At 51.0% G+C, this 27,324-nt stretch overlaps 1 protein-coding gene across 3 annotated transcripts; it reads left to right on the top strand.

The window, feature by feature from the left end:
* The first annotated feature begins 1,755 nt into the window (after positions 1–1,755).
* On the top strand, positions 1,756–24,502 carry LOC140390322 (zinc-binding protein A33-like). Of its 3 annotated transcripts, none has more exons than XM_072475380.1 (7): positions 1,756–1,916; positions 4,675–5,136; positions 10,022–10,117; positions 14,318–14,566; positions 17,712–17,734; positions 18,807–18,922; positions 20,909–24,502. In XM_072475380.1, exons 2-7 carry the CDS (start codon positions 4,732–4,734, stop codon positions 21,457–21,459), a joined length of 1,440 nt encoding a protein of 479 aa, XP_072331481.1. In that variant the 5' UTR covers positions 1,756–1,916; positions 4,675–4,731; the 3' UTR covers positions 21,460–24,502. The 3 variants fall into 3 exon arrangements, with proteins under 3 accessions (XP_072331481.1, XP_072331484.1, XP_072331482.1); XM_072475383.1 differs by having other exon boundaries at positions 14,333–14,566; XM_072475381.1 differs by having other exon boundaries at positions 1,784–1,889.
* Positions 24,503–27,324: the final 2,822 nt, after the last annotated feature.

Here is a 27,324-nt window from a genome sequence, read left to right on the forward strand (position 1 = left end):
TTTGCTATCTTTGTACAAGTGTTGGCGAGACCACATGTACAGTGCTATATTAGGGGCTGAATCCTCCAATTGCCGACGCCGAAATCGCATTTGGCGATTGGAGAATCCGTTTTTACACCGAAATTGGGGGTGGCACTGCTATTTGCATGCTCCGCCCCTTCAAATACGGCGTAATCGCTGAGTACGCCGCACGTCGTTGGTGCGGCCTCAGGGCGTCACCTGAGGCCCTCCACGGATGTTCACACCCCCCCGATGGGCCGACTTCCCGATAGCGTCGGTCGCGTGTCCTCTCAGTTTTCGGGGACCTTGCGAGGTGGCTGCACACTGTTTCCAGTGCCGCCACAGTCTTCGGGGGGGGGGGGGTGTGGAACCATTCCGCTGGCAGGGAGGGCTTTGGCGAGGGGGGGGGTTACAGGGGTGCACTATCTGGCAGGCCGGGTCCGCGTGTGGCCGGTGCCATGTTGTACGGCTCAGCCATGTTGTACAGGTCACCGCTGTGCACATGCGTGGCCACGGACGTAGCCATTCTCCATCCGTATCTGCAGGTAAAGCCGGGGAGGCTTTACGTGGCGCGGCTGCTAGCACTCCCACTGGGCGGAGCATCGGTGCGGGGGCGGCATTGACTTTTTGGTCGTAAGACCAGACGCTTCCTCTGGACATAGCCGCAAAATCAAAGTATCCTGCCCGAGGTTTTACGGGAATTGACGGTGGATTATGGAAAGATTTTTTTCCCCTTGTGGGAGAAACTGAAACTCGGGGACACAGTTTAAAATTAAGGGATCTCCCATTTAAGATGGAAATGAAGATAATTGTTTTCTCTCAAGAGAGCCCTTGATCGTTGGAATTCTCTACTCCAGGCAGCAGCGGAGGCAGGGGTCACTGAATATTTTTGAAGGCTGAGTTAGATTATTGATTGAAAAGGGAGTCCAAGGTTAAAGGGGATAGACAGGAAAATAGAGTTGAAACCATAATCAGATCAGTCATTATCTTATCAAACGATGGAGCAAGCCAACTCGCAATGGAGAATCCAGCCCCAGGTATAATGGCTCATTGCAAAGAATGGCACCTCTGATAATGCAGCCTTCCCTCAGCCACAGGGAGTGGTACTGTAGCAGGGCAGCACCCTTGGCCACAGGGAGCAGTACTGCACTGTGGCAGCATTTTTGGTGGCAGGGAGCATCCTGCATCACAGCAGTATCCTTGGCGGCAGGGATTGGTATTTCTGCATCTTTAGCAGAAGAGGTTGGTACTGCACCTTTGGCAGCTGTAAGCAGTACTGCATCGGGGCAGTGCACTTGGCAAAGTTACTTCAGTACTTAGTACTCTTGTGGCGGGAAGCAGTACTGTAGCATGAGAGGGTTCGGCGGTCGGGATCGATGCAGCAGCACAAAGGAGAAGGCGTGGGGATGGTACGAGTTGAGCTGCTCATTCGGAGCGCCGGGTGCAGACACAGTGGGCCTTTTGCAGCGTGACAATCCTGGGAGTCTGACTCCACTGGCGCCACTGCCTGGCATCTTTAACAACAACGCCCTTGGCGGCTGTACTGCAGCGCGGCAGCGATGTCAGTGGCCGGGAGCGGCACTGCAGCACGGCAGCGCTGTCAGTGGCCGGGAGCGGCACTGCAGCGCGGCAGCGCTGTCAGTGGCCGGGAGCGGTATTGCCGCGCAGCATTTCTCTTGCCGGCAGCAACAGCCGCAGCCCCTTCGGCGGCAGAAATCGTCACAACAGCGCCTATGGTGGCTTGGAGCGGTACGGCAGCGCGGGTAACGGCGGAACAGCGCTGGCAGTGGCCGGGGACGGAACCGCAGCAGCCTGGAAAGGCCCCTCATCGGGAGGCGGAGGTTTCGTCACTTCCACAGGCCAGACGAGGAGGGGGGGAAGACTGTGAAGTGAGTCTGGGCACAAGAGGAGCCAAGGTTTGTTTTAAGATAGCAGCCACGCAGTATAATTAATGCCCTGAAGCTTTGTTGGGTTAAAGTGGGAGGAGGGCGTGAAAGCGACCCCCCCCCCCCCCCCTGTAGTTTGCAGAGTTGCTGTGAACATGGCGAGTAAGTGAAGGTGACCACCACACATTGGCTGTGAGTGTGTGTCTGCCCTCCTCCACATTCAGGGGGGGAGGGGGAATGGTGCAATAAATAAATCGACGGCCTGAGGATCTAGTGTTTTGTTTTTAAAAGAAACAAATCAAATCAGTAATAACTGTTGCTGAGGTTGGGCGAGATGGCACTCCAGGTTTGGGGCGAGGAAAAGTTTTCTCCTGTTCCGAGAGCCCAGGAGGGCGGTTGCTTTTTAAACTCTGCCATTTCCCCGCCAAAAAAAGTTAGCCTCAAAACTTTACTCTCGCCCAAATGTGCTGGGGGAGGAAACACAGGCAAATGAGGGAGTGCACTCCCTGGAGAACCATTCACGGTTCAGGTGGCGTTAACTTCGATTTAAAATATATGTATATATCAATAGATTAAGTGGTGAGGTAATTGTATATGTGTGGGTGAACATTATTTAACATTTTGCTAAATATCTCGAACCATAGCTGTGAGGGGAGAAGATTTAAAAAAAAATTTAGAGGACCCAATTCATTTTTTCCAATTAAGGGGCAATTTAACATGGCCGATCCACCTGACCGGCACATCTTTTGGGTTGCGGGGGCGAAACCCGCGCAAACCCGAGGGGAATGTGCAAACTCCACACGAACAGTGACCCAGAGCCGGGATCGAACCTGGGACCTCGGCGCCGTGAGGCAGCAGCGCTAACCCACTGCGCCACCGTGCTGCCCGCCGACATGAGATTTAATGAGGGATTTCAAAACGATTAAGAATTTTATCACGGAGAGAATGTTTCTCCTGTTAGGGTGTCAATAATGAAGTGTCACGTTAATAGAGAATGTATCTACTTAGAATTGTTGGAGTATAGAGTGCTTCACCACAGTGAGAATGCGAGGTCGAAGCAGAAACTACTGCAACTTGGGACAATTTATATAAATATTTGAAGCAGACAGAGAACCTTTAATATGATGAGCTCAATAGCCTCTCAATGCTGTCAGCTCTGCTTAGAAATGACATTGACTTACATAGTGGCATTAATGTCATTAGAATATTCCACAGAGCTTTACAGCGAGTGAATTACGGTCCAGTCATTGTTGAGCAAACACAGGTAATTGGCACACAGCAGGAGCCCACAGACAAAAGAACTAGGAGCAGGAGTAGGCCATCTGGCCCCTCGAGCCTGCCCCGCCATTCAATGAGATCATGGCTGATCTCAATCAGACTGCGATGATCTGATAATTACGTATATTTTTTAAGTGATGTTTGATAAGGGACAAATACTGACCCAAGTTATGGAAGAGGACTACTCTGGTCTTCATGGTGCCAAGTTAGAAAGCAGAAGGGGACCGTGGTTTTAACAGCCCTTCTGAAAGCCGCTTCCACTGAACCAACAACAATACAGCACAGGAACAGGCCCTTCGGCCCTCCAAGCCTGTACCGGTCATGATACCATTCTTGGCCAAAACCTTCAGCACTTCCTTGTGCTGTAGCCATCTATACCCATCCTATCAATGTATGTGTCGAGATGTCTTTTGAATGCCGTTAATGTATCCGCTTCCACAACCTCCCCTGGCAATGTGTTCCAGGCACTCACCACCCTCTTGTAAAAAAAAAAAAAACTGCCTCGCACGTCTCCTCTAAACTTTGCCACACAGACCTTAAACCTAAGCCCCCTGGTGACTGACCCCTCCACCCTGGGAAAGTGTGCCTGCCCATCCACTCTTTCCATGCCCCTCATAATCTTGTAGACCTCAATCAGGTCACCCCTCAACCTCCTTTGTTCTAATGAAAACAGTCTGAGTCTATTAAGCCTCTCCGCATAGCTAACACTCTTCAGTCCAGGCAGCCTGGTGAACCTCCTCTGCACCCTCCAAAGCCTCCACATCCTTCTGCTAGTGTGGCGACCAGAATTGTGCACAATGTTCCAAGTGCGGCCGTACCAAGGTTCTATACAACTGTAGCATGTTTTGTCAGATTTTATATTCGATGCCCCATCCAATGAAGGCAAGCATTCCGTATGCTTTCTTGACTAACTTGTCCACTTGTGTTGCCACTTTCAGAGACCTGTGGACCTGCACACCCGGATCTCTCTGACTTTCCATATGGTATAATTAGACCTACCAAAATGCATAACCTCACATTTGTCTGTATTAAACTCAATTTGCCATTTCTCTGGCCGAGTCTCCAACCTATCTATGTCCTGCTGTATCCTCTGACAGTCCTCAACACTATCTGCCACTGCACCAGCCTTGGTGTCGTCCGCGAACTTACTCATCAGACCAGCTACATTTTCCTCCAAGTAGTTTATGTACACAAAAACAACAGAGGCCCCAGCACAGATCCCTGTGGAACACCACTAGTCACAACCTTCCGTTCAGAAAAACACCCTTCTACTGCTACCCTCTACCTTCTGCTCTCTCAGTACCAGGCTGCAGCGTCAACTTCGGTTGTGTCTCTAGCCACTGGAGTGTATGTTGACCTCACGACCTGGCTTCAGGGAGAGTGTTACTGAGTAAAGCATGACCGACTGTGTGATACTAAAATCTTCACTTATTTAGAAATGAAGGGGAATGGAATGGTCAGTTATAATGTATATGCATATTAATTTCAATATTTTATACATTATTTTAAGGTGGATATTTGAAAAGGATTGGAATTGGCAGGACGTTCTTTCCAAATAGGTTTGAGAATGGCTACAGTTAACCGACTCTTCAGTGAAGTGACGTGCTCCATCTGCCTGGATTTCTTCCAGGAGCCGGTGACACTGGAATGTGAACACAATTTCTGTCGGCTCTGTATCTCCAGGAGCTGGGAACAGGGCAATGCTTTCTACTCCTGCCCCGAGTGCAGGGAGGGGTTCCAGGAAAAGAAGATGAAGCCAAACCGCATGCTGGCCAACATCGTGGAGGGGGTGAGGGAGCTGAAGCTGCAGCCTCACCAGGACAACCCTGCCTTCTACTGCCAGCAACACGAGGAGCGGCGGAAGCTCTTCTGCCAGGACTGCCAGGGGGCCATCTGTGTGGTGTGCTCCTGTGCCAAAGAGCATCACGGTCACATTTTCATCCCTATCGAGGAGGCTGCTGTCCTCTATAAGGTGAGAGGCTGTGGATATATAGGGATGCTGGGTGTACGGGGGACAGAGAGAGGATTGTAAGATATGCAGACTGCAGGAACATATAAGGGGCAGGAAGTATACTCGGAGTACACTCCTTGGGATCCGTATAGCCCATCCCTCTCCGCGACCCGTATCGCCGCACCCCCCTGCCCGCATCCAATATCGGCAGCACCCCCCTACCTGCGTCCCATATCGGCCGCACCCCCTATGCCACGTCCCGTATCGCCCACACCCCCCTGCCCGCGTCCCGTATCGGCCGCACCCCCCTGCCCGCGTCCCGTATCGGCCGCACCGCCCTGCCTGCGTCCTGTATCGGCAGTACCCCCCTGCCTGCGTCCTGTATCGGCCGCACCATCCCCTGCCCGCGTCCCGTATCGGCAGTACCCCCCTGCCTGCATCCTGTATCGGCCGCACCATCCCCTGCCCGCGTCCCGTATCGGCAGCACCCCCCTGCCCGCGTCCCGTATCGGCCGCACCATCCCCTGCCCGCGTCCCGTATCGGCAGCACCCCCCTGCCCGCGTCCCGTATCGGCAGCACCCCCCTGCCTGCGTCCTGTATCGGCTGCACCCCCCTGCCCGCGTCCCGTATCGGCAGCACCCCCCTGCCTGCGTCCTGTATCGGCCGCACCATCCCCTGCCCGCGTCCCGTATCGGCAGTACCCCCCTGCCTGCATCCTGTATCGGCCGCACCATCCCCTGCCCGCGTCCCGTATCGGCAGCACCCCCCTGCCCGCGTCCCGTATCGGCAGCACCCCCCTGCCCGCGTCCCGTATCGGCAGCACCCCCCTGCCTGCGTCCTGTATCGGCAGTACCCCCCTGCCTGCGTCCCATATCGGCTGCACCCTCTCTGCCGCGTCCCGTATCGGCCGCACCCCCCTGTCCGTGTCCTGTATCGCCCGCACCCCCCTGCCTGCGCCCTGTATCCCCCCCCCACCCCCGTCCCCGTCGCGTCCTGTATCGGCAGCACCCCCCTGCCTGCAGCCTGTATCGGCCGCACCCCCCTGCCCGTGTCCTGTATCGCCCGCACCCCCCTGCCCGCGCCCTGTATCCCCCCCCCCCCCCCCCCATCGCATCCTGTATCGGCTGCACCCCCCTGCCCACAACCTGTATCGTCCGCACCCCCCTGCCCACAACCTGTATCGTCCGCACCCCCCTGCCCACATCCTGTATCGGCCGCACCCCCCTGCCCACATCCTGCATCGCCCGCACCCCACTGCCCGCGTCCCGTATCGGCCGCACCCCCCTGCCCGAGTCCCGTATCGGCAGCAACCCCCTGCCCGCGTCCTGTATCGGCCGCACTCCCCTGCCTGCGTCCCATATCGGCCGCACCCCCCTGCCCGTGTCCTGTATCGGCCGCACCCCCCTGCCCGTGTCCTGTATCGCCCGCACCCCCCTGCCCGCGCCCTGTATCGGCAGCACCCCCGTGCCCGCATCCTGTATCGGCCGCAACCCCCCCTGCTCTTGTCCTGTATCGCCCGCACCCCACCTGCCCGCGTCCTGTATCGCCCACACACCCCCTGCACGCATCTTGTATCGGCCGCAGCCCCTGCCTGCGTCCTGTATCGGCTGCACCCCCCAGCCCACATCCTGTATCGGCCGCACCCCCCTGCCCACATCCTGCATCGCCCGCACCCCACTGCCCGCGTCCCGTATCGGCCGCACCCCCCTGCCCGAGTCCCGTATCGGCAGCAACCCCCTGCCCGCGTCCTGTATCGGCCGCACTCCCCTGCCTGCGTCCCATATCGGCCGCACCCCCCTGCCCGTGTCCTGTATCGGCCGCACCCCCCTGCCCGTGTCCTGTATCGCCCGCACCCCCCTGCCCGCGCCCTGTATCGGCAGCACCCCCCTGCCCGCATCCTGTATCGGCCGCAACCCCCCCTGCTCTTGTCCTGTATCGCCCGCACCCCACCTGCCCGCGTCCTGTATCGCCCGCACCCCCCTGCCCGCGCCCTGTATCGTCTGCACCCCCCTGCCCACATCCTGTATCGGCCGCACCCTGTATCGTCCGCACCCCCTGCCCACATCCTGTATCGGCAGCACCCCCCCCTGCTCGTGTCCTGTATCGCCCGCACCCCACCTGCCCGCGTCCTGTATCGCCCACACACCCCCTGCACGCATCTTGTATCGGCCGCAGCCCCTGCCTGCGTCCTGTATCGTCTGCACCCCCCTGCCCACATCCTGTATCGGCCGCACCCCCCTGCCCGCGCCCTGTATCGTCCGCACCCCCTGCCCACATCCTGTATCGGCAGCACCCCGCCCTGCTCGTGTCCTGTATCGCCCGCACCCCACCTGCCCGCGTCCTGTATCGCCCACACACCCCCTGCACGCATCCTGTATCGGCCGCAGCCCCTGCCTGCGTCCTGTATCGGCAGTACCCCCCCTGCCTGCGTCCCATATCGGCTGCACCCTCTCTGCCGCGTCCCGTATCGGCCGCACCCCCTGCCCGTGTCCTGCATCGCCCGCACCCCCCTGCCCGCGCCCTGCATGCCCCCCCCCATCGCGTCCCGTATCGGCCGCACCCCCCTGCCCGCGTCCCGTATCGGCCGCACCCCCTGCCCGCGTCCCGTATCAGCCGCACCCCCCTGCCCGCGTCCCGTATCGGCCCCACCCCCCTGCCCGCGTCCCGTATCGGCCGCACACCCCTGCCCGCATCCCGTATCGGCCGCACCCCCCTGCCCGCGTCCCGTATCGGCAGCAACCCCCTGCCCACATCCTGTATCGGCCGCACCCCCTGCCCGCGGTCCGTATCGGCCACACCCCCTGCCCGCGTCCCGTATCGGCCACACCCCCTGCCCGCGTCCCGTATCGGCAGCACCCCCCTGCCCGCGTCCCGTATCGGCAGCACCCCCCTGCCCGCGTCCCGTATCGGCAGCAACCCCCTGCCCGCATCCTGTATCGGCCGCACTCCCCTGCCTGCGTCCCGTATCGGCCGCACCCCCCTGCCCGTGTCCTGTATCGGCCGCACCCCCCTGCCCGTGTCCTGTATCGCCCGCACCCCCCTGCCCGCGCCCTGTATCGGCAGCACCCCCTGCCCACATCCTGTATCGGCAGCACCCCCCCCTGCTCGTGTCCTGCATCGCCCGCACCCCACCTGCCCGCGTCCTGTATCGCCCACACACCCCCTGCACGCATCCTGTATCGGCCGCAGCCCCTGCCTGCGTCCTGTATCGGCTGCACCCCCCAGCCCACATCCTGCATCGCCCACCCCCCTGCCCACATCCTGTATCGGCCGCACCCCCCTGCCCGCGTCCCGTATCGGCCGCACCCCCCTGCCCACATCCTGTATCGGCCGCACCCCCCTGCCCGTGTCCGATATCGGCCGCATCCCTCTGCCCGCATCCTACATCGGCCGCACTCCCCTGCCCGCGTCCCGTATCGCCCGTACACCCCTGCCCACGCCCGTATCGGCCGCACCCCTCTCCTTGTTATTCCCTTTGACAAATGTACTCCAGTTTGTTGGATTATTTTTGGGTTTTTTTGTTTTATAGATTTAGAGAAGCTAATTCATTTTTTTCCCCAATTAAGGGGCAATAAGACGTGGCCAATCTTCCCACCCAACACATCTTTGGGTTGTGGGGCTGAGACCCATGCAGACATGGGGAGTATGTGAAAACTCCACACAGACACTGACTCTGGGCCGGGATCGAACCCGGGTCCGAGGTGCCATGAGGCAGGACTGCTAACCAATGCGCCACTGTGCCACCTGTACTCTAGTTTGTTGAGAATACAGCTGGGAGCTTAGATAAAAGGCAGCCAATAGATGTAATATTGAACATCCAAAAAATATTCGCAAAGTTGCCAAGTGAAAAGATGAATATTCAAGATAAAGGCGCATGGGATTGCGAGTAATATATTAACTTGGATGGAGGATTGAGTGATGGGCAGAAAGCAGAGAGTGGAGCTACATGGAGCATTTTCAGCGGTTCAATATTTGCAACCGATGTTAATGACTTTAATGAATGTGGCAATACAGCTAGGTGGGAATGTCAGCTGTGAGGTGGACACAGACGGCAAAGAAATATAGAGATGGGTTAAGTGAGTGGATAACAAGGTGGCAGATGGAGTACCGTGTGGGAAACTGAGGTTATTCACTTTGGTCATAATAATAGAAAACCAGATTATTTTATAATAGGTTTGGAACATCTAAATGTTGATGTGAGAAACTTGGCTGTTGTGCAAAGAGCACAGAAGGCTCTTTTGGATATATCAAGGTGTTCGGAAGGCTAATGGCGTGTTGGTCTATTTCGCAAGGAGATTGGAGTAAAAGAATTCGGAAGTCTTGGTGCAATTGTACAAGTTATTGGTGAGACCTGAAGTACTGGGTACAGTTCAATCTCCATCTTTAAGGAAGGTCATTCTTGCCTTGTTGGTGGTATGACGAAGGTTGTCCGATGACGAGAGGCTGAGTAAAGTGGGCATGTATGCTGTGGCGTTTAGAAAAGGTGATCTCTTAGAAACATTCAAACTTGACGGAGAAGACACGTGAGAGGGTGTTTCCGTCGGCTGAGGAAGCTCGAACATGGGGACCAATCTCTATTAAAGGGATGATTTAGGGCTGAAATAATGAAAAATAACAACTCAAAGGGTTGTAAATCTTTGGAATTGTCTACCTTACAGCACTGTGAGAGCTCCATAATTAAATCTAAAGCTGAAATAGACACTAGTTTGGTTTCTTGGACACCACAGATATGGGAAGCAGGCAAGAAAATGGAGTTGAAGCTAAAGATCAGGATTACAAACCAGGATCAGATTAAATGCTGGAGCAAGTCTGTCGAGGATGGTCTCCAACTCCTATTTCTTTTATTAATTTGTTTGATAGTCTACACAAGCCTAACCTTTACAAATCTCTCTGTTTCTCCTGCAGGAAAAATTGGAACAAGCCATCGACTTTCTCGAGTCCCAGAAGGAGCAGGTCTGTCAAAGCCAAAGCCAAGAAGAGGCAAAGATTTGTCAAATAAAGGTGAGAGTCATGCCCTTGCCTGTGGTTGAGTCTCTTCCTTCAGCTTTCTAGGAGGAGGATGCTTTGAGCCGCTTTCGAGCAAACACGGATGAGCCAGTACCGTAATGCCTTTAAGTACTGTACTGAATGGCAAACTCCCAACAACTATTTCGTAGTTGGACAAGCTTAAAAATGCATATGGAAGCACGGTGGCACAGTGGCTAGCACTGCTGGCTCAAGGCGCCGATGTCCCGGGTTCGATCCCGGTCACTGTCCGTGTGGAGTTTGCACATTCTCCCCATGGGTCTCACCCCCCACACCCCAAAAAGATGTGCAGGTTAGGTGAATTGGCCACACTAAATTGTCCCTTAATTGGAAAAAAAGAATTGGATACTCTAGATTTATAAAAATAGATATGGAATCCTTGGCGTTACAAGTAGTGGGATAGGCTGCAGCTTTAGACCAAGCCTGAGAATTACTGAAATGCTGAAAAGCAAGGAAGAAAGGAGGCCAAAAGTGATCTGGGGACCACTGCACAGAAGTTTAAAATATAGTGGTCGAGTACGACAGGAAAAATAAAAGAGTGTAGTGTTAGCCTTTATATCTGGAGAGCTGGAATATGAAAGGGAGGACATTGTACTCCAGCTTTGCAAAGCCCTGGTTAGACCACATCTGGAGTACAATGCGCAATTATGGACAGCACGCCTTCAAAATGATCGATTAACTTTGAAAGATTCACCAGAATGTTACTGAGACTCCAAAGGTCAAATTATGGGGAGAGATTGCATAAGTTCAGCTCCCTGGAATGTAAATGGTTGAGACCTGATTATTGAAGTATTTTGGAGTTTGAAGAAATTGTTTCCACTTGTGGGGGTGGTCAGGGCAAATGGATATAAACTTAATATCAGAGACAGACCATCGAGCATAAAACAGCAACAATATATGTTTATATTGTGTCTTTTATGAAAGAGTGCTTCACAATTGCATTTTCAAGCAAGATTTGACACTGAGCCGCATGAGATAATATAGGTGACCAAAAGCTTGCTCAAACGTAAATGATTTTTTAATAAGTTTAGAGTACCGAATTATTTATTTTTTTTCCAATTAGGGGGCAATTTAGTGTGGGCAATCCACCTACCCTGCACATCTTTGAGTTGTGGGGGTGAAACCCAGCAGACACGGGGAGAATGCGCAAACTCCACACGGGCAGTGACCCAAGGCCGGGATTCGAACCTGGGTCCTCGGCGCCGTGAGGCAGCAGTGGTAACCACTGAGCCACCTGCTATCGAAACGTAAAAGTTTTAATGAGAGTCTTAGAAGGAAGAGAGGCATGGAATTGGAAAGGACGGAATTCCAGAGCTAGAATTTGAGGAGCCCAGATAGCTTGAGATGTGGGGCTGGAGGAGATTTTAGAGACGGTGAGGGACGAGCCCATTGAAGGATTTGAAACCATGACGATGAATTTAGAATTGAGACATTGCTTAACCTGGAGCCTGCGTGGGTCAGTGAACACAGGATTGATGGGTGAGTGCGACTTGGTACAGGTAAGCCTGCTGCCACTACCATCTGGAAGGATAAGAACATCTGCAGGCGTGGGAACACCATCACCTGCAAATTCCCCTCCATGCCACTCGCCAGCCTGACTTGTAATTGTATCCTTGTTCCTTCACTGTCGATGGGTCCAAATCCTGGAACCTCCTCCCGAACAGCATTCTGGGTGCACCTACACCACAGGAATGCAGCAGTTCATGAAGGCAGCTCACCACCATGTTCTCAAGGGCAATTAGGGATGGATAATAAATGCTGGGCCTAACCAGGGACGCCCCATAAACAAATATATTTGAGAAAAGGGGACAGAAAAGAGTTTTGGATGACCTCTAGTTTGCACAGGGTATAATAATCTTTATTGTCACAAGTAGGCTGACATTAACACTGCAATGAAGTTACTGTGAAAAGCAACTAGTCGCCACATTCCGGCGCCTGTTCGGGTACACTGAGGGACAATTCAGAATTTCCAAATTACCTAACAGCAAGTTTTTTCGGGACTTGTGGGAGGAAACTGGAGCACCCGGAAGAAACCCACGCAAATGCAGGGAGAACGTGCAGACTCCGCACAGACAGTGGACAAAGCTGGGAATCGAACCTAGTACTCTGGCGCTGTGAAGCAACAGTGCTAATCACTGTGCTACCGTGCGGTAGATGTGGGATGCCAGCAAGGAGCACTTTTGGATAGTCTAGAGGTAACAAAGGCAGGGGCAAGGGTTTCAGCAGGAGATGAGCTGAGGCTGGGATGGTTTTACTCGGGTGAAAATGGGTGGTCTTAGTGCTACTGTGCATTGATAGATGGAAACTCATCTTGGGATCAGATACGATGCCAAGGTTGCAAGGGACGGGCAAATGCCAGGGAGGTGGTCGGTAGCCAGGGAATGGAGTTTGAGATGGAAGGCTAAACTCAAATGGGTTTGATCTTCTCAATATTTAACTGGGGAAAATTTCTGCTCATCGAGTCTGGTAACTTGGGGACAGTGCAAGAGTCAAGAAAAATGATGGTGAGGTAGGGCTGGGTTTTGACAGTGTACTTAAAAAAACTGGCACTGTGTTTTCAGATCATGCCAAAGGGCAGCATGTAGATGAGATTTAGAATGGGGTGTGGGGGCACCAGAAGTAATGGTGCAAGAGCAGGAAGGGAAGCCAGTAAAAGTGGTATTCTACCTATGGTTAGACAAGAATGGAAGCAGGTGAGTACCATCCCACCCATCTGTACACTATGAAAGAGTCAACTGTGTCAAAGGCTGCAGACAAGTTGAAAAGGACCAGGAAGGATAGTTTTCCTTGTTAAGGTCACAGCGGGTGGAATTTGTGACTTTGAGAGACGTTTCAGTACAGTGACAGGAGCAGAAACCTGATTGGAAGACTTCAAACTTGGAGTCCTGAGAAAGACAGTGTCCCTATTTTGGGACAGTGACCATGCTGAACTTTGCTGAGGAAAGGGCAGCTGTAGATGGGATGGTAGCTTACCCGGATGAATAGGGAAAGGGTAATTTTATTTAGAGGGGGGGGAATGCTTGCAGCAGATTTGAAGGAGTTTGGGACAGTACCCGAGGAGAGGTTGGTCGAACAAAGCAGTAGCTGCCGAAATGTTGTGGTGAGATTTGGAAAATGCAGTTGGAAGTACATTAGGCAGGTTTTTTTTCCCAGTTGCGAAGATTGAGGAAGCAGGAATGGAGCAGGGAAGAGGGATGCGAGTGGAGAGTGATGCAAAGAAGTGATCCGAACTGACCTTGTTTATGTGATTGACACAGTGGGCGGTTGAAGGGGTGAACATGGGTGGGGAAGTTTGCACGGAGAGTGAATTGCTGTTTGTAGTGAGGCAATGCCGAGAGTCTCATTGGCCCCTTCGGGGATGTTTATAAAGATTTCACAGATTTCATTAAAATTTCATGTCTGACCAGGAAGAACATGGGGGGCACAGTGGTTAACATTGCTTCCTCACAACACCAGGGACCAGGGTTCAATTCCGGCCTTAGGTGATTGTCTGTGTGGAGTCTGCATTTTCTCTCTGTGTCTGCGTGGGTTTCCTCCCACAGTCCAAAGATGTGCAGCTAGGTGGAGTTTCCAGGGAGGGCAGGGGGGTGGGACTGGGTAGGATGCTCTTTCAGTATGTCAGTGCAGGCGGGATGGGCCGAATGGCCTCCTGCGCTGTAGGAATCCTGTGGATGTGTGCATCAATGGCCCGGCCGGTATTTGTTGCCCTTCCCTGATTGCCGCTGAGAAGCTGGTGAGGCACCTTTAACCGCTGTAGTCCATCTGATGCGTGTACCCTCGGTGTTTTTAGAAAGTGGAATATCAGGTTTTAGATGTGGAGACAGTGAAGGAATGACGATACAATTCCAGGTCAGCATGGCATGTATCGGAGAGGAATCTGCAGGTGGTGATATCCCGATGCGTCTGCTGCACTTGTCCATCTAGGTGGTAGATGTAAAGGTTTGTAGGGTACTGTTGAACAAAGCTTAGCAGTTGCCACAGTGCATCTTGTACACTACACATTGGTGTCCTCTGGGGGTCCAATATTGACTGCCTTGGGTTACCTGTGCTGGCTATCATAGGGTAGTCAGCACTCTTAGAACCATAATTCGGGTCGTGTCTTGCAGTTTTGGGGAGTTTCAGGGTGGGAGAGAAAGGAAGGTGGGATTGAACACAACTGCAATGTGACTGTGCCAGGTCATTTTCACCCAGGAACAAGGTACAATACTGAAGGAACGGGTTGAGGCCGATATGGTCACCATCTATCAATTTCTAGATGCGAAAAAGCAGGAACTGGAGTGGAAGATTGAGGAGGAGGTGTGCTGGACCATTGAGCCTTTGCAGGAAAACCTGGCAAAGATGCACCAAGAAAACTCCACGATCGAGCAGGCCATCCTGGATGTGCGGCTGCAGCTGAGCCTCACGGAGCCTCTGGAGCTGCTTCAGGTAAGAGGCCGGCTGACAATGCAGCCTGTGGGAAAACGTGGAGTAAGCTGCACCCTTCCACTCCTGCTCCACACACCTCCTCTTTCACCTTTGCTCTTTGCTCAGTGTCTTGTAGGCTTTGAAGAAAAGTTTACTGGGTGCGTAAAGAAATTACGAGGTTGCATTTATATAGCAGCTTTCCTTACACTGCATCCAAAGTATTTTACAGCCAAACCTGCACTTTTATTTTGCAATGCAATCACTGTTGTAATAACAATAATAATCTTTATTAGTGTCACAAGTAGGCTTACTGCAATGAAGTTACTGTGAAAGGCCCCTAGTCGCCACACTCCGACGCCTGTTCAGGTACACAGAGGGAGAATTCAGAATATCTAATTCACCTAACAAGTACGTCTTTCGGGACTTGTGGGAGGAAACCGGAGCACCCGGAGGAAACCCACGCAGACACGGGGAGAACGTGCCGATTCCACGCAGTCAGTGACCCAAGCCACGAATCGAACTCCGGTCCCTGGCACTGTGAAGCAACAGTGCTAGTCACTGTGGTATCGTGCTGCCCAGGAAAAGCTGCAGCCAGTTAATGCACAGCAAGCTCCCACAACAGCGAAGTGATAATGACCAAGCACGGTTGAGGGATAAATATTAGCCAGGATCAGCCGTGTGGGCAGCACGGTAGCATTGTGGTTAGCACAATTGCTTCACAGCTCCAGGGTCCCAGATTCGATTCCCGGCTTGGGTCACTGTCTGTGCGGAGTCTGCACATTCTCCCCGTGTGTGCGTGGTTTTCCTCCGGGAGCTCCAGTTTCCTCCCACAGTCCAAAGATGTGCAGGTTAGGTGGATTGGCCAAGCTAAATTGCCCTGAGTGTCCAAAATTGCCTTTAGTGTTGGGTGGGGTTACTGGGTTATGGGGATAGGGTGGAGGTGTGGACTTGGGTAGGGTGCTCTTTCCAAGAGCTGGTGCAGACTCGATGGGCCGAATGGCCTCCTTCTGCACTGTAAATTCTATGATAACGAGGAGAACCCCCCTGCTCTTCTTCAAACAGTATCATGGGATGTTTTGCATTCGCCTGATAGGAGAGATGGAGCCTTGCGTTTATAACGTATCTAAACAATTGCACCTTTGGCGGTTCAGCACTCTTCAGGTCTACGAACAAAAAAGTGTCAGGCTTGTGTTACAATCTCTGGAGTGGGGCATGAACCCACGGCCTTATGACTCAGAGATGAGAATTCTGCTCACTAATCCCAAGACTGACATAAGGATCAGGAGCAGGAGAGCACGAGACAGCCTGTTCATCTGCTGCACTATTCAATATATTCACTTCACCTTTGTGCCCCTTTGACAAATCTCTGAGAGGCAAAAAGAAAATCGGTATACCTCAGTCCTAAATATATTCACTGTGCATCGCAACTCTCTGCGATAAAGAATTTTAACAGCTGACAACTCTTTGAAGAAATTCCTCCTCGTCTGAGTCCTAAATTGCCCAGTCAGTGTCTACCTTCCCTAGCCACTTCATAATACCGAATGTTTCAATGGGATAACCTCTCATTTTTCTAATTGTATGAGAACGTGGACCCAATTTACTCAGTCTCCCATCTCATTACAGGCCAGCCCTCTCAACTCAGCATGGGTCAATCCCCTCATTCCTGGGACCAATCTAGTGAACCTTCGCTGTACTGTCTCCAGTGCAATTATATTCTTAAATATGGAGACCAAAACTACACATCGTATTTCAGGTGTTTGACTCGCCAAAGAAGTGGATACTGGAGCAATACCCTCTTATTCCTTTACTGCACACCCTTTGCAATAAAGGCCAAAATGCTGTTTGCTCTTCTAAGTGGGTTGGTAAGACTGCCTTAAAAATAAATTCCACAAAAAATGATTTCACAACTTTCCCAGTGACTGATTAACTGGCCTGTAGACTCCCTGTTTTATCTCTCTTTCCTTGAATAACGGTGTTACATTTGCTAACTTGCAATTTGCAGAGACTGTTTCAGGATCTAGGGAAGTTCTGGAAAATAATAGCTAGCTCATTCACAATGTCTCTGTAGCTATCTCTTTAGAACCATGGGATGTAGGCTTTCCAGTCCTGAGCGTCTGCAGTATTCTAGTTCCTCAAGTTTCTCCAGTCCTTTTTCTCTACTGATATTGATTACCTTAACTTCTTCACTCCGTTTCAAACTTGGCTTACCCTCAAATATCTGGTATGTAACTTGTGTTTTCACTATGAAGGCGGGCACAAACTGTTTGTTCAATGTTTCTGCCATCTCCTCCTGAAAACTTGCATTGTCTCTTCAAGCGGCTAATGTTTACTTCAGCTACTCTCTTCCTTTTTTATATGCTTGTTAAAGCTCTTCGTCTGATTTTGTATTCTTATCTAGTTTGCTCTCGTGACAGTTTTCCCTTATCAACGTTTTGGTCCCCCTTCTCTCTGTCTGTCCCCCTTCTCTCTTTCTGTCCCCCTTCTCTCTTTCTGTCCCCCTTCTCTCTTTCTGTCCCCCTTCTCTCTGTCTGTCCCCCTTCTCTCTGTCGGTCCCCTTCTCTCTGTCGGTCCCCCTTCTCTCTGTCGGTCCCCCTTCTCTCTGTCGGTCCCCCTTCTCTCTGTCGGTCCCCCTTCTCTCTGTCGGTCCCCCTTCTCTCTGTCGGTCCCCCTTCTCTCTGTCGGTCCCCCTTCTCTCTGTCGGTCCCCCTTCTCTCTGTCGGTCCCCCTTCTCTCTGTCGGTCCCCCTTCTCTCTGTCGGTCCCCCTTCTCTCTGTCGGTCCCCCTTCTCCCTCTCGGTCCCCCTTCTCCCTCTCGGTCCCCCTTCTCCCTCTCGGTCCCCCTTCTCCCTCTCGGTCCCCCTTCTCCCTCTCGGTCCCCCTTCTCCCTCTCGGTCCCCCTTCTCCCTCTCGGTCCCCCTTCTCCCTCTCGGTCCCCCTTCTCCCTTCTCCCTCTCGGTCCCCCCTCTCTCTGTCCCTCTGTGTCTTTCTCGCTGGTATATTGGATCAAAAACACCTCATTCTTTGCTGTAAATATATATTGGGCACAATTTATTGAGTTTCCACTCCATATCCCCTGTTGCTGTCCATTGATATAAAATCGACAGGCAATGTTTGATTCCTGACCAAATTGTGAAATTATAACCTGATTCTTTTTTATCTTTCTTCAGGATATCAAACTGCTCCTGGAAAGGTGTGTGTCTCAAGTTCTTTCTAAATGTATCCTCCTGAATTCCACTGCCAGCCCCACTGGGTATATTTACAAGTCTGACCGTGATGTCCCCAGGTTCAATCCTGAGATTGTGCTGGATCAAGGTGCCCCAGTGCTGAGGTTGACCTGAGCACCTTGGGTTTGAGAAAGGGTTCACTAGGCTGCTCACTTCCCAGTGGCCCTGGGTGGGAAGCACGGTCGGTGCCAATGATGGCTCCGCTGATACTCTGGCTTCTTTTTCGGAAGGACACGGGCTCAAATCCATCTCCGGGGCCTTGAGCACAAAATCCAAATGCAGTACTGAGGGTGCGCTGCACTGTAGAGATGCCATCCTTCGGATGAACTGCTAAACTGAGGCATACTCCTTTTGGGTGTGTGTCAAAGATCCCTTGGCAGTATTCTGAAGAGGAGCTTTAGTATATGTCCCTGAATTGAGAGTAAAAGCAGATCGAAAGAAAAATATTGTGGATGCTGCAAATCGGGGGGGAAAAAAAAGTGCTGGGAAAACTGAAGAAAGAGAAATAGAGTTAACATTTTGAGTTGAATATAATTTAGCCGAAGCGTCATGTTGGATTCAAACCATTAACTCTGTTTCTCTATCCGCAGATGTTGCTAGACCGGCTCCTTTTTCCAGCAGTTTCTGCTTTTATGCCGTTATGTCATTATCACTTTGCTGATTGTGGGACATTGTTGTACAAAATAAGTTGCTGTGTCTCCTGATGTTCTAGAGTGACGCTATTTCAAAACTAAATGTTCTTAATTGGCCGTAGAGCATCTTTGAACATGTCTCATGACCCTGAAAGCATTATTTAAATGGGAACAGTCTCGGGCTTGGACTGATGCTCCTGGCCAAATACTTTGCCGACGTTTCACTGTTACAAGCTTGCTTGGAAAGAGTGGCTAATTGGACATGGTGCTCGATGGATGCCCGTCTCTGGGGAATCATATGTCAAAAAGAGTCCCTAGCTTCTGGCGAGGGAAGGGGGGGGGGGGGGGGGGGGCAGCAGTGGGGTTTTAATAAAGAGCTAAGTTGTCATTCTTTCCTCCATTGCAGGTGTAAACAGGAGCATGTCAAACCAGCGGATGTTCCCACTGCTCTGCATGCTGACTCTATCATTACACCTTTTCGCTTCATTAAAATCTGGGATGAGCTTAAAGCCTTAGTACCAGGTACGTAATCCTTCGGAGTGGAGGGGCTGAGTTCTCACTGAATTTGTTACACAGTGGTTATTGCAGGCAGTGACTCAGTCGATGGCAATGCCGCCTCTGAGTCAGAAGGTTGTCGGTCCAAGTCCCACTCCCGAGATTTAACTGTAAAGTCTGGTGTGGCACTGATCTGCATTACTGAGGGACTGCTGCATTATTTGTGGTGCTGTCCTCTGGATGAGGCTCTATATGGAAGCTTCTCTCCTGCCCTCTTCGGAAGATGTAAAGGATCACTTAGCATTACTTGGAAGAGGATGGGGGTTTTGGAGGTGGGGGGGCGAAACCCTCCATGGGCTCGCCAATATTTAACCCTTGTTTAACATCACTAAAAAAGCAGAATATCACATTGCTGTTTACTTGGTATGTAAAAAAATAAGTGGCTGGTGATTGTTATATGTACTGAGTGATCTCTGTAATAATGGACAATGAGTGACTGTAATAACAGGGTGTGTCCCGGTGCTACAGATGCCCAGTAACTGAGCACTATGCAAAGGAGAGTCAGTGAGCCAAATTTTGCCCTTTGAAGAATTATACATCGGGCCGTTTTCTGTTCTCCTATTCCTGTCACCTGCATCAATCTGCATGCTCAGTTATTTTCACTGCACATAGTCAGCGCCACATCATCCTGAAGCAGGCCTGAGGCAAGAACACTGGGTGGCTGCCCAGGCAGGCAAGTTAGAAAGCCTGTCTCCCTTCACTGGGTCATTGGCCTTGTTTTGTACATCACTGTTCGGCCTACTAGCTCTCAATCCCCAATCCTCAAATCCCCCATGCACGCTCATCCAACATCCATTCATGAACTAGATAGTGACACTGGAAAGTCTTTGAGACGCTCATGAAACTGTCAAAATAAACAAACATGCACGTTTTACTTGAGCTCCTAAGAGGATTAAGGGTTTTTCATAAAGTAGTCAATGAAACACAACCATTCACACTACCTTGATCATATCTTAAGTGGTCATACTCAGTCTGTTAAAGTTTTTAAAAAACCAGCCAAACAACCTCGGAAAAACATAATCCAATTAAGTGGTCATGAAATTGACAATCAGACAAAGCTCCGAGTCCCCTTGGCAGCTGTATCAATAACCTATCCTGACCCCAGTCCATTAGTGGTTTTGGAACTCAGCTCAACATTCATAATGAGATTTCATTGGACAATTGACTGTGGCAACTAAATCTCCAGGGCTGAGACATTAACGCCTTTTATGTAACCTGAAGAGATGGCTGAGCTTTCGGTTCAGTCACAGAATTCAGCCATCTGTTCAGATATCTCAAATGCTCAGCAGATGTTTGGACTGTCAATCAATGTAAAGATCAAAGCACAACATCTGGTTGACACATGGGAATCTGAATCTCAATACCAATTCATTCAAAAGAACTGTATAAAGGACTCTAATGCATCTGATTACAATGACTGTCAATTTAATGGTAACTTATCTTGTTTAAAAATTAAGCACTAACATTAATCACTGCATTAGAAACATAATTTACCGTACACCATCTAATTATAACATGTGAAGTTGGCAACAATTTTTAAACTTGTCTGTCAAAAGGCTCCTGACCTGAGAATGGTTCACGAGCGCTCTCACGGTACGAGGTTGACAAAGCTTCAGAAATCCACCCACTTCGCTGAAAAGCCCAACTGCAGTGGAATTTGAAATTGAAGTAGACAGCAATATGGCTGTCGCAACATTAGTTTGCTTGTGAGTTGGGTCACGATCTGCCATTCAAAATGGTGGCTGGAGGAAGTAAGGTTGGGATTTTGGTGTTCTCTTTCCCCCCCCCCCCCCCGACCTCCATTTGCGGCTTTGCCCTGCATTGTGACGGCAAAATCAGGCCCAGTGCCTCCTGTAATTGAGGGTGCATGTCCGGATGCTACATCCGCTCAGTGTTCGCTGTGTATCGATGAGCAGTCAGTGTCTCTGTTAACTGAGGATTTATGTCTTCCAGCCAGAGAATTCCTGAAACTGGATCCCAAGACGGCACATCCACGACTCATCCTGTCCGAGGACCTCATCAGTGTGATTGATGGCGAAAAGCGTCGAGATTGCTCCCTCATGACCCATCGTTTCAACCACTGGCTCTGCGTCCTGGCCGGTACCGGCTTCCTGTCAGGCCAACACTACTGGGACGTGGAGCTAGGCAACAATTCCTCTTGTGTCCTCGGGGTGGCCAGTGGATCCGCTGACCGGCTGATAACCAAACAGCTGACGCCGCAGGACGGTTACTGGGTGATCGAGATGCTCAATGGGGGCCTGGTTAACCTCAATGTACCCGGTGCCAGGACCCTCCCTCTCCGTCGCAAGCCCCGCACCATCCGCGTCTACCTGAACTATGAGGAGGGACAGCTGTCCTTCTATGACGCCCACGATCTGTGCCCCATCTACAGCATTCGAGATAAGTTCACGACGAAGCTGTATCCCCTCTTCAACCCTCACAACAAGAAAGAAGGAAATTCAGAGCCACTTTGTCTATGTAATTCAGTGTGCTGTTTAGATTAATTTGCTGCAGGCTGTGGGGTGGAGATTAGAAATTGTGATGCTCCTTCTTAAAGGGGCGGTCTGTTAAATTCTAACACTGCCCTACGACAAATAAATGAATCCCTATCCAGTATTTGTCAGGTGTGTTGTGTTGCCAGGCATTGAGTATTAAAGGTGCTGGTTAGAATGAGTTGGATCCTGAATTGTCACTAGTGCTGATTCCCATGAGGAGCTCACGTTAGTCAAAGCGACGTTGTCCATCTGTTAACTTCCGAGCATTAAACTTAAAGCTTGTAATGCCGCAAAGTGGGGCAGGAGGAGGGGTTACTGATTTCTCAATTTGTACCAGCAGTGCAGAGGGGTTGGAAATCCCAGCCACCAGGGTTTTGCAAAATTGGTCGCTTTGGCTGGGGGATTTGTAGATCCACAAATCAAAACACAATATCTGAAATGGTCTGTGAATTTGCAGTGCAGTGTTCGTGCTCCTCATGCTCGTAAGGTGTTTTGCGAGATTGTGGGGGATGGTGGGCTAGATTAGTTTTCGGAGGTTTGGTGCGGTGGCTGGAACCTTGGAAGTGAACTGATTTTTCACCCACTGGTTGCTTTTCTGAGGTTTGCACTAAGAGGCATTGGCAAAGTAGAGCCATGGGGGTTTTCCCCTGTCTGTGATTGTGTTGTACATGACTTGACCTGGGGCTGGCTTAGCTGAGTTGGCTGGACAGTTGAACAAGGACGGCCGAACAAGGCCAACAGCATGGTTTCAATTCCCGTACCAGCTGCGGTTGTTCATGAAGGCCCCGTCTTCTCAGCCTTGCCCTGAGGTGTGGCAATCCTCAGGTTAAATCTCCAACAGTCAGCTCTCTGCTCTCCGCCCTCCTGACAGGGGAAAGCAGCCGACAGGGGAAAGCAGCCTATGATCATCTGGGACTATTGCGACTTTACCTTCACATGACCCGAGTACGTAATGTGGGCAGAGGGTTCCGTGCACTAAAGGTAGCATCTTATGTCTGCAAACAGGTTTGGGGGGGTAAATGAAAATGGTATTTTGGGTGTCTTTGTGGATGCCCATTACCGACACTTAGGGTCAGAAACTCAACAAACTAACACACAGGTTTTAATAGTTGATTAATACTGGTTGGTTTGAAACACCCTGGGGTTTGATGAGGAGTGTGGGGCAAGTGCCAATTCTAAGTAAGAAATTTGAAATTATTATTGAATTAATGTCAAAATGGGTCTCCAGTTAGCTGCTTGTGTGTTTTTAATCCCTCTGATAGTGCCGGTTCTCAAACGGTAATGCTGTTTACACAAGGTGCAGCAGAAGGTGAAACGTTTACTGATGTCTGTTGTGCTTTTGAGGAATGAATCTTTGAGCTGAACGCCACTTGCAGTATTTTGAGCGACCGTGTCAAGAGAAAAAAGGACTTGCATTTTGAAGCGTTCCTTGTCCGGTTTCAAGGCATCCCAAAATACGTTACACTCCTACTGCAGTCCACAAATACTTCATCTCAGATGGGGCTCTGTCCTTATACTCCCCATTAACCCTGGCACACTCTTGTTCCTTGTGGGAATGTTAGTCTCTTCCCCCCCCCCCCCCCCCTCAAGTTATTCCACCCACCAGGTACCTTTCTCAAAAAAGGAAAAAGGTTTATTTATGTAACTAGATCATAAGAGATACCTCAGTGAGCTGCAGGGTGACTTTCCATTTATTTATATCCCTATCTACCCCCAAAGTGTCGCAGGAGGTTTTGACCTCCACTTGGGGGGGATGCGATGACAATCTGGTTACAAGCAGAATCCCACCAGTGGGTATGGTGCCAACTTGTGCTGTGGCATCATAGAATTTAAAGTGCTGAAGGAGGCTATTTGGCCCATCGAGTCTAAGCCGGCCCTTAAGAAAGAGCATCTCACTTAAGCCCACACATCCACCCTATCCCTGTAACCCAGCAACCTCACATAACTTTTTTGGACACTAAGGGCAATTTATCATTGCCAATCAACCTAACCTGCACATCTTTGGACTGTGGGAGGAAACCGGAGCACCCGGAGGAAACCCACGCACACACAGAAAACGTGCAGACTCCACACAGACAGTGACACAAGCCGGGAATCGAACCTGAGACCCTGGAGCAATGAAGCAATTGTGCTAACCACTATGCTACCGTGCTGCCCACGGCATTCTGCAGCACAAGCCGCATCATTGTATTAGCTTCATATGCAGGTGGTCCTCTTATGTGGTATAAGTGACACACTCCATGGTAGCACAGTGGTTAGCACTGTCGCTTCATAGCATCCGGTACGATTATGGCTTGGGTCACTGTGTGGAGTCTGCAAGTTCTCCCTGTGTCTGCCTGGGTTTCCTCCGGGTGCTCCGGTTTCTTCCCACAAGTTCCAAAAGGCGTGAATTGGACATTCTGAATTCTCCCTCTGTACACGAACAGGCGCCGGAATATAACGACGAGGGACTTTTCACAGTAACTTCATTGCAATGTTAATGTAAGCAACTTGCGACATTAATAAAAATTATTATTATTTAAAGCGGCTGCAATGAGGGGAGGAATAATCAATGGGAAGACGTGTCCTGAATTGTTCCATTCAGCTTGAAAGCTGCTCAGCTGGCTGAGCATGCCTCCTTCCGAGCACCATAAAAAGCGGGTGCTTCAAACTTTGCATAGCGGTTTTCATGTCTTTTTCCAACTTCTGCACTACTAAAACGGGGAATCATATTGTGTAAGGATGGCATGACCAAACACTGGACTGGGCAAAGACTGCAGGCATCCACATGCCCCTTTCAAGCGACTTTAGTTGTGATTGGGGAATAACGTTTTATGATGTTGTGCAAGCATACTGAGGAGAGGATGCTCTTGTGAAATGCTTTGGGATACTTTACTCCCTTAGAAGTACTCTGTAAATGCAGAAACGTGTTTGACAGCCACTCCAGATTGATGCTGGGTGGTGGGCCAAACAGGCAACTTGTTTAAGATTTTGTTGTGAGGAAGAAGTTAAAACAATTCATGTACAATGTACAATCCAGTGTCGTATTGCAATAAATTGATCCTGAATGTTTGCTCATTGCACTTTTGAAGGGTTTTGTTATAATAAATTTAAGTTTTTCAATTGACCATAAGATGTAGGAGCAGACATAGACCATTCAGCCCATCCAGTCTGCTCCTCCATTCAATGAGGTCATGACTGATCTGACATGATCATCCTCAACTCCACTTTCCTACCTTAACCCTTGATTCCCTTACTGATTTTAAAAAAATTGTCTATCTCAGCCTTGGACATACTTATGACCCAACCTCTACAGCCCTCTGCAGTAAAGAATTCCACCGGTTCAACACCCTCTGAGAGAGGAAATTCCTCCTCATCTCTGTCTAAAATGGGCCACCCCTTGCTTTGAGACTATGCCCTCTGGTCCTAATGAATGCACTGTATGCTTACCCATTCATATTTGCATAATGAATACCACTCCAAGCCTTTCCCTTTTCTCTGACTTTTTCTTTTCAGCCTTTTCTGGAAACTGCTGTGCTCTCTCTTTATCCAATCTGGTTTATCGCCCTTTTCAGAAGTTTCCCAGCATCCTTTCCCCAACAAGTTTCTCTCCTGTCAGTCACAAGCTGAAGCCAGCACTGTCTACCTCAGTATGTCACTTGGTATATTCACCATGGCCACCACAGCATCACATCACTAGCCTTTCCCCCAGCAGGAAACGCCAACTATGTCAATCCTTGTTCCTGGCAACTGTTTTGTGCCCGGGGGGCAGTGGTTGGGGTTAGTTTTTCTTTCCTGTTTCCTGTTCTCTTTCACTGCCCCACACCCAATGCCTGTCAGCAAATGGTTCAATTCCCATACCAGCCTCCCCGAACAGGCGGCGGAATTTGGCGACGAGGGGCTTTTCACAGTCACTTCATTTGAAGCCTACTTGTGACAAGCGATTTTCATTTCATTTCAAATGGTCAGTCAACCACACCTATACCAGTGCCTCATTCATAAACAATGTCCAAAATTGGAGAGCCGCTCAACATACTGGCACTAACAAACATACCCCATGGAAAAGTGACAACGGAGAGGCCATTCAGCCCATTCGTGTCTGCGCCAACCACAAATAGAGAAAACAAATAGCCGCTCATTTAATTCTACTTTCCAGCACTTGATCTGTAAACTTATAAATTGCAGCACTTTAGATTAAGGTCTAGATAGCTTCTTAAATGAGTTGAGCGTTTCAGCCTCAACCACCAACTTAGGCAATGAATTTCAGATGCCCTTGGGGTGAAAAGTCCTCAAGTCCCCTCTAATTCTACTAATCACCTTAAATCTATGCACCCGGGACTCCCGGTGACGGCGGGCGGGAGGCGGCCGCACAATGGAGGGCTCCCGTTCGGGAACGGCATTTTCGGGGCTTTAAGCCCGGTCCCAGGGTCCACGGAGGCGCCAAAAGCAGGAAGAAACAGTGAAGGCACTGAAGAAAAATGTCGAGGGTAAGCAAAAAACCGTCTGTAAAGAAAACAGCTGAAGGTCCGTCGGGGAGTGGAAAGGTCACCGCGGAAAATGGAGGTTGGAGCACCAGTGGAGGCCGCATTGCTTACGGCTGAAGAAATAACTACGGTGGTGGCTGCGGAATTTGAAAGGCAGTTTCCAAGATACATGGAGACAACGAGGAAGGAGATGAAAGAGGTTTTGAGTGCGCGGTGGAGGAGGCGATTTCCCCGGTGATGACGGCGGTGGCGAGCGCAGTGGCGGAGGTGTGAGAGCAAGGGGAGGCGCTGAAGGAAGTGGAGGAGACGTTATTGCAGCACGGTGATCAACTTGCCTCGATGCGGAAGGTGATGGACATTAACAAGTATCTGCGAGGAAAAATGGAAGACCTGGAAAACAGATCCAGGCGACAGAATTTGAAGATTGTGGGGCTGCCCGAAGGAGTTGAAGGACCGAGGCCGATTGAGTATTTTGCCACGATGCTGGCGAAACTATTGGGGGAGGGGGAGGATCCCTCCCGATATGAACTGGATCGGGCTCATCGGTCGTGGAGGCCTGTACCAATGGCAAGTGAGCCGCCAAGGGTAGTGACTCTGTGTTTCCGTAGGTACAGTGTGAAGGAGAAGGTCCTGAGCTGGGCCAAGCAGAAGCGGGTGGTGCAGTGGGCTGGAGCACGTGTATACCAGGACTTTACAGTGGAGCTGGCGAGGAGGCAGGCTGCCTTCAACCGGGTGAAGAGGGCACTACATTAGCAAGGTGCGGTGCGGCATTGTATATCCAGCAAAGCTGAGGGTGACTTACAAGCTCAGGGACTTTTGTTTTGGAACGGCGGAAGCAGCGGAGGAGTTTGCCAAGGCAGAAGGACTGTGGCAGAACTGAGAAATTGAGAAATGGCCATGTGCCGATGTGACCTCATGACGGACTATTTTCTTCTTTTTTTGTTTCACCGTGCGGGTGTATGGGCTAAAGGAGCCAATGTTGTATGTATTTGGACAAGGGAAGTGATGGGACTTTCACTCGAAATGAGGGCTCTGGGGTGTAGGTGGATATGCGGGGTTTGTGTGCTAAAAGGGGATTTCTGGGCTTTCCTAGGGCCGGGCAAGGGGGAAAGGGACCTGTGCGGGGGCCTCCACGCTGGCGGGTTTAAGCCGGCCAGTGAATGGGAGTGAGGTGGGGGGGAGGGGCTGCGGCCATCGGAGCCTGGCAGAACAGGGTCCAAGTGGTCTAGTCAGGGTGGAAAGTTGGGGGGAAGGAACCGAGTTGGGGGGACGAGTTTTACAAGAGGCAGTGGACGGGAGGAGTTGGAGACCGGGGGAGGGGGGGGGTACAACTCTTGGGTATCATGTACGGTACTCTTTCAGAGGTTAGATGGCGTTGAGTTGGGGGGGGGGGGGGGGGGAGTGGACTCTA

Source organism: Scyliorhinus torazame, chromosome 14 (genome assembly GCF_047496885.1).
Source record: "Scyliorhinus torazame isolate Kashiwa2021f chromosome 14, sScyTor2.1, whole genome shotgun sequence".
In the NCBI taxonomy this organism is placed as follows: domain Eukaryota; kingdom Metazoa; phylum Chordata; class Chondrichthyes; order Carcharhiniformes; family Scyliorhinidae; genus Scyliorhinus; species Scyliorhinus torazame.